The sequence below is a fragment of the Brassica napus genome, chromosome A10 (genome assembly GCF_020379485.1).
Source record: "Brassica napus cultivar Da-Ae chromosome A10, Da-Ae, whole genome shotgun sequence".
In the NCBI taxonomy this organism is placed as follows: Eukaryota; Viridiplantae; Streptophyta; class Magnoliopsida; order Brassicales; family Brassicaceae; genus Brassica; species Brassica napus.
In genome coordinates this window covers 2,444,111-2,456,121 of record NC_063443.1, presented here as the reverse complement: position 1 = coordinate 2,456,121, position 12,011 = coordinate 2,444,111, and the positions used below count along the sequence as shown (strand labels likewise).

The window sequence follows — 12,011 nt, the reverse complement described above, 5'->3', positions numbered from 1 at the left end:
TTCTTCCTGCGTACGTGTAAGTTGTAACTCTAGATCTCTATCTACTTCTTCATTTTTTCAGCTTTATTTTAGTTAACTTTTTTCCTTTACTATTCAAAAGCCAATTAAATACACAGACATATATACATTTATAAAGTCGTTATAACAAAACTACTACACTACAAACGTTGTTTTTATTTCATTCAGATTGTTGACAAAAAATGTGAAATGGAAAGAATTATGATGTTTTTATAGTTTAGTAATAAATGGTTTAAGTTTTAATTAATTGACTAGATTTTGATCCGCGCTTTCAAAGCGCGGAATTATTTTTGAAACATTCCAAATTTATTTGATATAAATTTGTATTTTTATTGTATCTACACTTAGATATTACAAATGAAACATTATATTCAATGTTTTGAAACCCGACCCGACCCGTAGTTAAATTGCTAAATTCAGTGGTTCATATGTAATCCATTTTAGTTAAAAAAAACTGTTATTTAAAAATTCTATAAAACCCGTAATAACCACTAAAACCCGAGATCTGGTTATTGGTTGAACTGATAGATGACCCAATATGTAATCCGGTTTGATTTATTATTATATTTTGAGTATTGTAATATATATTCATGAACGTTCAGATGAATAGTAAATATATTATGAAATTGATATTCCAATTTTAATACAATTTTAGTCCAACTAAAATTCCATCTTGTTAATGGATTAATATTTGAGTGGATGCATACTAAAAATAAAATAGATTTGAGCATCAATAATGTGTATACGTCTATTACAAATTAATGATTTACACTTGCAAAAAAAATATAATTGTTTATTTAGTTAGTTTACTTTTGTTATTCACATATTATTAAATACTTTTTGATGTTTTGTCTATGGCTTATTTAAATTTAAAATTTAATTTCATTATTCGCATTAGAAATGTAAATATTTATTATTTTAATTTGGATATATGTTTTTAATATGTTTAGTTCTTAATTTTTATAATATATATATATATATTTTTATTTTTAAAAAATTAAAATATTGACTCTTACTCTCTGGCTTCGATTTATGTTAATGACTTAATGTAATGTTTTATGATATATTTGTGTTAATATATTTGATATATATATTACATGTTTGTTTGAGTAACCCGTAAAAAATATAATTATTAAACTATCAATAGTAACATGTTTCATCATATAATTACTGTTAATATTTATTTTATGATATATATTTATATATTTTTAATACTCTAACTATAAGAATTATATTTTTATGTATTTGGTGAGAGTTTTGAACAATTTGTTTTTTGTTTTTGCATTTGGATTAATATATAGTTGTATATATACGAATGAATAGATATATATATATATATATATACAATTATTTATTACATTAATAACTAAAATATAATTGAGTAGTTATTTGAATTTTGAATTAATATAAATTAAATTCATTAGTTTAAAAAATAATAGATTAGTTAGTTAGTTCCTTAATTTTAGGTATGATGTATATTTAACAATTAAATTAGATATGAGTAGAAATAATAGGAAATATAATTGAATATAATGGTCCAACCTAGACTATTTGTAAGTAGATAAATATTGATTCTGTTTTAATAGTATTGATGATTGAACTAAATATTATTTGGTATTACAATTACTCAAGAAGTAAAAGCGTATTATATTACAAGTTATATATATTCGAAATAGTAATAGTATGTTTGAAACAAAAATTTAAAAGTGTGGTCCTTAATAGAGCTGAGCACAAATGCTTGATACTCGGTTTGTACTCGCTACTTGACTCGGTTTGGTTTGAAAAAACAAGTATTTGCTCCAATCAAGTCGATTAACAAGTAAGCGGATTTTATTACTCGCAAGTACAAGTTAAGTATCAAATTCATTTTAATTTTAACTATTTGGTTTGTTACATAGTATATTACTTGTTATCCTTTACTTATTTAGTTATTTGTTATATATATTTGGTTTATTAAATACTTAATATATATTTCATTATTTAATTAAAATTTATGTATTTTATGAGTGGCTACAATTACTTGTTACTTGCCTATGTTCACTACTTGGTTGGCTGGTACTTGATCTTTAAAATCGAATACTTGTTTTGACCAAGATGTGTATCAAGTAGTCTATTTAAACTACTTGCAAATACATACAAATACAAAATCATAAGATAAAATTAATTATTTGGTTTATTATTCATTTTTTAGTTGAACAAAGATACATTTTCCTAAATTATAGTAAAACAACTCGTTTATATTTCAATGTTTATAAGTGAATCAAACATAAATGATATATTTATATAAGAATTTTGGAATTTTTCTTTTTTAGTTTAATCTATTTATGAATGACTAAAAAACAGGAAAAACAATGACAAAATAAAAACAAAGACATATTATTTATATATAATAAATTTATTTACTTTTAAATTTCAACTAATTATCAAATAATTTACCAAAAAATATCAAATAATTTGTAAAAAATTTACAAGTAACAATTAATAAAACAAGACAAGTAACTACCAAGTCCATCAATTTTTCGCAAGTACTTAAAATTATAAATACTCGTTTTTAACAAATCAAATACAAGTCCAAAATTTTAATACTTGTACAAGCCAAGCCGAGTACTAAGTATACCGAAAATACCAAGTACTCGGCTTGTGGCCACTCCTAGTCCTTAAAGGATTTTCCATATTATATATGTTTGCCAAACTAGATGTTTTGACTCTTGGATTTAATAGATTAGATATATAACTTTTTAATATCAAGGGGAAAAGGCAAATCTAAGGACGGAGTAAATCCACGATCCACTCAGCGTAAAAGCTCGAGTCAAAGATATTCTTTTTGCACCATGATGAATGTATACACTTTATAATGTTTAATTTGTCATTACTGCGATTCGTTATTCATCAACTACTATTTTATTATACTCGTAAAAGAAGTACGTATGCTATATTATTGAGAAGTAACATATGCATTATATTAAAATTGATTAATTAAGACAGATCAACAATCTTAGTTTTGTTTATTTTTTTTTCTCTTACAATCAAATAATAGTTTCATTGGAATGATGTAAAACAACCATAAAATGTAGTGAATAGCTATTTCATGAAACATCTTTTGCTGATTTTTCGTGTTAGACCATATTAACACCATCAACTTCGTTCTCAATTTTAATTTCGGAAGGAAAACATACGTGAGACTTGACCAGCCATCTTGAAATATATAAAATAGTTCGATGGAAGACTGTCGAAAGAAATTCAAAAATAACTTTCTGTTATTAAGAGGAGAGAAGAGACTCCTTTAGTCCAAATCCCCAGCTTCAATGGATCTACCCAGCAGCTTCTCTTCTTTCAACTTTCAATATAGTGCAAAACGAATAACTATCTCAAACGATCCCCCCAATAACACTATAAGATTATGATTTTTCAAGAGCATCCTAACCAACTTGAGTTGCTACCTTTTTCTTTTTATAGTCACCAACATTGTCTGTTTTCGAATTTGAGAAGTTTTGACAAGAAAAAAGAATCTTGTCAAATATGAATTTCTATATTAATAGTCTAAACAAAACTTCTTTTTGAATATTACTTTGAATGTATCATAGCAGCCAGAATTGGTTCGAGGGTTATCCATCTTTGCCTTACTTTAAGAAATTAAGAGACAAGTCTGCTCTTCAAGGAAGCTGCAGTGAGGCTTCTTGGATTTGATTCTAAATCAAAGCTATAATTATTTCAAAGCTTCTTGCTGCACAAGTAACTAAAAAACCTAAATTTTAAAATAATTCTATAATAACGACTAGTAGCCGACAATACTAAAGGAATCTATTACTGCAAACTGTCCTAACCAGTCAAGTGTTAAATCACTTCACGTACCATCTAAATATTAACCATTTTATTTTAGTGGCCTTTGCCAAAAATAGAAATAACTAATTCCATTATGAAGGTAAATGACATTGTTCATTCAGTAATGTTGTTTGAATGTTTGGTTAGGAAAACATATATGCACATTCTGCTGTTATTTAATCGAAACATCTTTCATGTCTTGTGTCATACTATGTCAGATCACTAGTCAGGTCGCAGTAGAGATTGCGAGATTCTAAAACCTTCTGCATTGCGTGTCTGCATCTGCATTGAAACAACAAAAAAAAATCCCGAAAGCTAAGATTCAGAGAGCTTCACCTTAAAATAAAATAAAAATAGACGTTATGGATAAAGAGGAGAGTAGTTACCTCCAGGGAAGATGATCAAGGAACATTGATGGAGAAACCATAATTTCTTTGAAGCTCTCTCTGTTTGCAACATAAGCTTTGTAACCATCTGGCACATCACATATCGGCCACCCTCGCCATATAGGCACGCTCATGTTGTTTCCTTCGTGTACAATATGGATGACTAAACCAGGCAAGAACATCTCCGGAGCTTCATCATCTACTCTTGTTTGAACTGTTCCTATAAACTGAGAGACAGGACTATCTGTTGAGACCGCCGTCTCGTGGAACGGATTAATGAATTCCTCATCATGTTGCCTCATTTCTGCTACTGCTTCTTCTTGTGAATCGTCAACTGACAAAAACAAAAAGACAAGAAGAGAAGCAAATCTTTCTTGATGGAAAAACTATAAGTTAAAGAGTTATCATCAGACTTAGAGATAAAAGTTGTTACCAACTACTATTGATGGTATAGCTTCTCCTGTAGTTTGTTCTTGGACATCATTTTGTCTGTGCCGTTTGCTAGCAGACAAGAACCGGCGTGCGAGTCTGAAAATGAGTGCTGTGTCAGCTTTAGGATCTTGAGACAGGACTTTGATTGCTGCTACTTGTAGTCGGCGGATTGATCCATACGAAAGGCGTGATGAGAATTCATTATCCAGTACGATGCTGTTTGAGGATTAACATAAATGACTTAATGTAAACAAATTAAAGTCATCAAGATTCAATAAAAAAAATCTAACCTTGTAACAAATTCAGAACATGCCTCTGCCACATCTTGATCTACACATGGGAGGGGACCGTAGGCATATACATATAGGTCAGGGAATCTGCAACGAAGCTATACGCCAACAAGAGTCAGACATAAAAGATGAGTTAAGGTAATGTACTGTAATATTTTGTGAAGTGAAAACATACTCTAATTCCTAATAAGGAGGCAATAGCACCTCCTAAGGAGTGCCCAACGATGCGAATGCTGTAGCCAGCACACTCGCCTCCATCACCAATCAACGAGGACAGGAAGCCACTAGATCCTGACTCTGCATTCTCCATTTATATATATAGCTTTATAGAAAGCTTGTGTGACAAGTTATGAACATTTTTACATTATAACCTAAACTCTTACCTCCAGGGTCTCCTTCTATTTGCGTAAATAGATCTCTCGCAGCTTCTACTATTCCCGAATGCCCGTAGTGTGTACGAGAAGAATCCATAACACGAATGCGACTACAACATAAACACACATGAAAACGGCAGAAAGGGAGAATCATTACCACTGATTAGGTGCAGAAGAAACGAGTAGAGAAATAGAGACTAACTTTGCTAGGCCGTCCAAGTCTTCAGGAGTTAGTGAACAAGCACGACCTAAACCATCAGTTATGAGGTCTTCAGCCGTCTCAGTTCCTCGAACAGCAATTACAACACATCTAAGATAATGTAAGACTACAACGAAGTATGTTGCTTTACACTTCTCCTGAAATAAAAGAACAATTACACGAATAGATGAGAAACGGCTGCATTGAAGCCACAAGATACCAAACAACTTCAAACAGTTGTTTTTCCACTATTTTGATTCGTTGTGTTAGACCATAGGAGGTTATGTATTCCCCCAGACCCGAAAGGCCGAAACCACAATATATAATATTAGTTTCATCCCAGCGGTCACTCGAAATGTGGACCTCTAACACAATGGTTCGATTCCTCTCCCGTTAATAAACTCTGGTCATACAAGATCTTTCTGACACAACACTGCTATGAATCCCATCTTCATTATTGGTATTAGAACATAGGATTAAATGAAAAAAAAAACTTACACTACAAATTCGACCTCGGCGAAGAACATGAGCAGGGAAATCTATAAACTTAAGGAAGGCAGCTGCATGACCTCTCCACCAATTATCACCATCAAGTTTAGGCCTCCTGAAAGGAAACTTCTTACATTAATATCATACAAAATTTTCTATCTCATTATCAGACAAGTGAGAAAAACGTATAGAAACGAGCTAACCAGGTATATAGTATACCATTTACGGCTCCAAGGTGTTAAGATCCCTTGCCTACAGACCCATGTGCATAAAAACAAGGCAGGGTTTCTCCCAACATCAAGCAGTGGCCCCTGCATAATGCCACCACACACGCAGGTTAAGAAACATGCATCTACCAAATTTAAAAAATAGCTTTTGGAGTATGTGTAGTTCAAAGGTACAGTATAAGCAGCTTCAGCAAATTTATGAAACGTAGCAGCCTCCTGAAGATGAAACGCTGGAGCTTCCATACAGTCCTCATCATATGATTTAGGAAACTGGCTATTATTCTGCAACAGAGCAAGGCCTGACAATAGACAAAAGACTAGATAAAAAAGGTTCATAAACTAATAGAAAACTAGAGACAAGAGTTTCAGATCTTTAACCTGCCAAAAACTCCAAATGGCCAGTGCCTGATGCTCTATATGAAACAAGATCACCCAACAGTCTTGCAACTGAACACACTTCATCTTCCTCGATAACACCCCTGGAAGCAGACAGAGACATATCAAATTTGCCAAGAGTCTGAAGAAGAAATAAGTTCTTTCTGAATAACGTACATATATTCACGGCGTCCAAGACAGCACAAAACTTCACGAATCCCATGGTCAAACACCTCCTGGTAATGAGCTTTCCATGCATCATCTTGAGTTGCGTAGAAAGACCGCCATTGCAATATATCTGATCCCGTGAAGCATTGAGCCAACGCAACGAAGCAAACTGTGATCAAGAAGGAAGCCTGCAGCCTTTGCTTCCACCCACGAGTCTCTGGAGATAGCCCTGAGCACAAAAAGTTACTAAAGAGATTTTAAATCAAGAATAAGTACAAAGAACTCAAATGTAAATTTTGTGACATAAGTTTTACCTAAAACGCAATGTCTTGGCATGCCATCAGGGGAAACGAATGTGGAGACACGGAACATAAGGTAAGTTGCACCAAGAAACTGCAGTAGAGTTATTACCATTGCAAACCGAGTCCACCAAAGCCATGTCTTATACTTCATCTGCCATAGTCATTAACACACTAAACTGAAATGTATACTCACTATCCTAAATATCTATGGACCTCTAGAGTCACATGACATTCAAACAGGGCCGGTCCTGGGCATAGACCTGGTAATCTTTGGCCTATGACTTCCAATTTTTTTTTGAAAAATATTACGTAAATATAAATTTCCAATTTTTTTTTTAATTATTGAAATCATAACAAAATCGTCAAAGTTTCTAAAATCTCGGGACCGGCCATGCATTCAAAGACTTTGATTGTTTAACACGTCACCTTTCTATCGAGGCTGATCTGAGTAGGAGAATCCATGATGGTGATAGCCATGAGTTCCTGTGTAGTGGCAACCTTAACCATGGAGGCTAGTTTGACGCATGCGGCTAAACAAACAGCGTAGAGGGGGAATAGCTGGGAGGCGCTGTCGCAGTTTGAGTTGGAAACGAGAGTCAGAACACAGCCGGAGACAATGACGGCCAAATTGGCAATGCCGAGAACCAATATCGTTCTCCTAACTCTCTTCAACCTCGTAATCCACATTGATCGTTTGATGTTTGTGTTCTTGTTCCGTTGGTCGTTGTCGGAGATTAGGTCAATGTCTCGACGGGCATGAAAGCACGAAGAGACATCTCCGAGACAAATCCGCACTTGGATGACGATTTTTGTTTCAGATATGTTTTCAGACAAAACAATTTGATCTTTTTGCTGACAAGACACCAGCTGGAAACTAATGTCCGTACGAGATATAAATAAATAAATACTTTTTTTTTAAACTTTAGTTACGTCATTCCTACGTTACATGATGAAGATTGAGTTGGTACGTTACGATAAGGAAAAAAACATTTAAAGGAAGTAAACTACTTTTTTTTTATATATATAGAAAGAAAGTTAGAATGTGAAACAGAGCAAAGTCTCTGTCATGTCCCAAAAAAAAGGAACGTAAAAGGATTTGATTCTATTTCTAAAAGAAAACAAAAAAAGTAAAGCAACAATTGTTTTGGAATTCTAGAGAAGCTTTTTGAAGAGGCTGAAGAGATGGGATTGAGATTTATGTATCTTTTTCAACGAGAACCTCGTACAAGTTGCTCAAGAACCTGCAAAAACAGAACATTCCAAACAAACAAAAAAAGACAAAACAATTTAAGCTAAGAAACCAAAATCCTTAAATGTTCATAGCTCTAAATCATTGTTTGGATGATCCTGTGGAAACTACATTTCATGACAAGTTGCTTGAGTCTATCTATTTCCGAGAGAGGCTAACTTAGCTAACCACAAAGGGACGCAATGAACTTAAGGCAGTAACCTAAGCTCTGAATGTTCGTTCGGAAAGCAAAAGGAAGGAGACAAGGGAAGTATTGACGAGGATTGCTTACCATGAGAGGATACTGAATCATCCACCCAACAAAAGGAATCTGGGAAAGGAACATCTTTACCGTTGACCAAAATCCGCTGCAAATGATAAAAACATGTGACGTTAGTTTAGACGTAATTGTATGAAGAAATCGATAAGAAACTAGAAACAAATGGTCTCACCCGAATAGGACAATGCAACCATACATCTCAAGGATAATGCCTATTATAGGCCAACGTACAAATATAAGAAAGAGTCCAAGCACGAAACAGACTGTGCCCTGCAACAAGGTACCCCCCAAAAGGAATTGATTACTACAAGAACTGTTAAACAAAGATTAGCCTTAGTTCTATGCATACCTTCAAGTTGTTAACGTTGGTGAATAGTCTCCAAGTTGACTGCCAACCAAGTAAAAGCCCAACACCTATCAACCAAAACAACTGCACACAACAACACAAAGCCAAATGAGATTCAAATGTTGGAATGTCTCCTAAGATACAGAATGGGAGAGAATTCTCACGTTTCCAAGAGCGAGCAAACCTCTGTCAAAGTACAAGATGATACCAAGAAACGAAAAGGATAAACCAAAGCCAATCAGGCCTAACCCAACTTCTGCAACCAACAAACAAAAAAAAATCAAGAAATGGATGTCATAAGACAGAAAAAGAATCTAAGAGTTTTCAAGTTTGTGCATTCTGTAACTGACTCAAATCACAACAAAGAGAGATATATAATCTTAGCTAAAGAGTTACACATAATGCTTACAACTAGCAAAGAAGCTGGTTATACTGTAGCTGAAAAAAAACATATTAAGTTGAGAGAGAGAATTTTTACTCTTTTGCTCAGTTAGTTCATACGCCATCTTGGTAACTCCACTTTAAGATCTGTTTGCCAGAGGAAACATCATAAGCAAGCTTGAACAAATTTTACTTTTAAGGTAAACAGAGCTTAGAAGAATATAGTAGTAACATCAAGTCACAAACTTTATATCTAGAAACAATGTCCAAAAAGGATAATGTAGAGTTTTGTCTCATCATGCATAAAACAAGTAATCGAGAACAGGTTAAAAGATTCAAACTTTGTTCTTGTCTAATAGAGTACTGATCCTTAAAATCTGATTACTCTAAACCCTTAAAAAAAAGTAGCTACCTTTGATAAAACTTAGAACAGTAAAGCTGGTCAAAGGTCGAGATCATCCAAACCCATCAAGGATCGGTTTTGGCAAATGAAGCAAAGGGATTCGAATCCTTCGAGCTAGATTCTCGGATTCGAAACAGAGAGGGGAAAAGAGATTTACCGTAGTGAGTCGGTGAATGCAAAGAGAAGCGAGAGAGGCTCTGCCGATTCTTTTTGATAGCTTCCGACGAGAAAAGACGACGACGACGACCGCTTTCTTTACAATATGCTGCTTCTTTTTAAATTATATTTTATTTATACCCCTTTAGTTTTTGAGAGCATTACATTATGGGTTACTTTTTTTGGATCTATAACATGTTGAAGGTACTTTCAGCTGGAGGTGTACTTTGGAACTACCTTTTTGATTTTTTGTTCCCAAAGTACCCTTGATAGAAACGAGACTTTGATTTTGAAAAGTAAACACTAGTTGGTCTTTTTTTGTTACAATTAATTGGTAGATTTATTGAATAGTGTGCTTTAATGGGAACCGTTAGATTAAAGTGTGATAAACCCAATCTAACGACAGGTGCAAAAGAAAGTACAAATCAGATAAATATGTATGGTCAGATATGATGTGGTCAATATTTTTAAATTGAAATATATGACTACTTATTTGCTCCTCTGTGAAACCACCACATGGTGGTTGTTGCCTTTTGTGGTTGGAAGAAGTGTGGTTGAGTGAAGGATGGTTGGCTGATACGTTGTCTGGTGAAGCTTGGCTTGGTGAAACGTGGTTGTTGGTAGAGATGTGGTTAGGGTCAGAATCAGGGTTATTGTTCATATGGTCAGAATCAGGGTCAGTGGTCGGATTAATGTTCATGTGGTCAAAATTCTGTGTTTATGTATTCAGGGTTTTCTCAGAAAGAATTGCAGCGGTGGTTCTTCGAGTGCGGCGGTGGCCGTGAAAAGAGTTGTGGTGATGACAATGAAAAACTATTGTGGTGATAGTAATCATGTAAACAATCAAGATGGTAGTGTTGTTTTGAAAGATTTTCAGATCTGAAAAATATAAAAAAAAGGAAAGAGAGAACGAGAAGAAGGAAAGAGGAGAGGAAAATGAAGAAAGAAGGACAAGAAAAAAAAAATGATAGATTTTTCAAAGAGATATGGCGTTTGACAAAGGAGATGTGTGGGAGAAAAGAATGAGAGAGAAAACCAATTAGAGAGTTAGGACATTAAAGTTCCATCGTAAATGTAAAGGGAGATTGATTGAGTAAAGTCACCCCACTTTTTTAGTTGGTTAGAGTTCAAAGGGTTTTTTAGGTATTTTGTCCAAAAAAAGTATGTGACATGCTCAAAGTATGTCTAGATGTAAGTTGGCAATGAAAAAGTATGTCTAGATGTAATTTTTTCTTAGTTTTTCTTGTTTTCGGAATTACTCCTATGGTTTATAATTGAATCAAAATCAATTGTCGCCTAAATAGCGATGGACTTGACTGAAAAGAAATAATCAAAATTAAAATTAGTTACATGAGATGTCTTTCTTTGTTCAGAGCCAATGTTTGTTTAACATTTTAGTTTATACTCTGCATTAGTGCATTTGAACATTGTGTTGGTTCATTAGGCATTCAAAGCTTAACATATGATTGAACATCTCATGAATTTCATGGAAATAATTGTTAAATGAGTAAAAAAATAGACAAGTTGAAACTGAGCTACAAGACTACAATAGATAAGAAACACAAAAAGGGCTTAGGATTGCTGGAAGAGTTAATATATGAGGGCGTTGCAATAAAAACACGCAATCTTCTTTATTATGAGGAAATAAACAAACGAATAATATCTCTGGAAGGGATTTGATGCAAGATTGGAATATTTCAAAATGTAGAAGACTACCCCTAAAATTATAAAGTAATAAAGTACTGGAAAAATGAAATTAGAAGTTTAACAAGACTGGAAAGGAATATTCCAATCCGAGGCTTCAAACTTAGAGAACTATTTAAAGACTAGGATAAGACCCGCGCCTTGCGCGGGGTTAGGCAATGAAGTTGAGATTTGTTAAACTGGACATGATTCAATGTTTTGATCGTTTGTTTTATCGACAGATTACATTTTGGTTCTAATTGGTTATTTTATTTAACCATAATGGGCAAGATGAAGAATATTTTTATGTGATATGGTTATTGAACTGACTGAGGGGACTGATGGGCCAAAAGCCTTTTAGTGAGTTTATTTGATCGGATCTCAATGGCCTTTTCTGAGATAATGAGCTAAAAAAATGCATCCATTTTTAATAAATGGAGCCCAAAATCATA

The 12,011-nt window shown here is 33.6% G+C and overlaps 2 protein-coding genes across 3 annotated transcripts; both read right to left on the bottom strand.

The window, feature by feature from the left end:
• Positions 1-3,867: 3,867 nt before the first annotated feature.
• Positions 3,868-8,005, bottom strand: LOC106370168 (diacylglycerol lipase-beta). The gene is made up of 14 exons (XM_013810227.3): positions 7,509-8,005; positions 7,095-7,233; positions 6,790-7,009; positions 6,616-6,716; positions 6,412-6,536; positions 6,230-6,321; positions 6,020-6,125; positions 5,525-5,679; positions 5,332-5,432; positions 5,124-5,245; positions 4,949-5,046; positions 4,660-4,874; positions 4,227-4,560; positions 3,868-4,122 (listed from the first exon to the last, which is right to left on the bottom strand). Exons 1-14 carry the CDS (start codon positions 7,767-7,769, stop codon positions 4,050-4,052), a joined length of 2,142 nt encoding a protein of 713 aa, XP_013665681.1. The 5' UTR covers positions 7,770-8,005; the 3' UTR covers positions 3,868-4,049.
• Positions 8,006-8,078: 73 nt separating this feature from the next.
• On the bottom strand, positions 8,079-10,006 carry LOC106370169 (vesicle transport protein GOT1-like). 2 transcript variants are annotated; one of them, XM_013810229.3, is made up of 7 exons: positions 9,878-10,006; positions 9,415-9,464; positions 9,101-9,192; positions 8,940-9,020; positions 8,763-8,860; positions 8,603-8,678; positions 8,079-8,323 (listed from the first exon to the last, which is right to left on the bottom strand). In XM_013810229.3, the coding sequence occupies exons 2-7, from the start codon at positions 9,440-9,442 to the stop codon at positions 8,291-8,293; spliced, it is 408 nt and encodes a 135-aa protein (XP_013665683.1). In that variant the 5' UTR covers positions 9,443-9,464; positions 9,878-10,006; the 3' UTR covers positions 8,079-8,290. The 2 variants fall into 2 exon arrangements, with proteins under 2 accessions (XP_013665683.1, XP_048599423.1); XM_048743466.1 differs by lacking the exon at positions 9,878-10,006 and adding an exon at positions 9,730-9,860.
• Between the last annotated feature and the right edge of the window lie 2,005 nt (positions 10,007-12,011).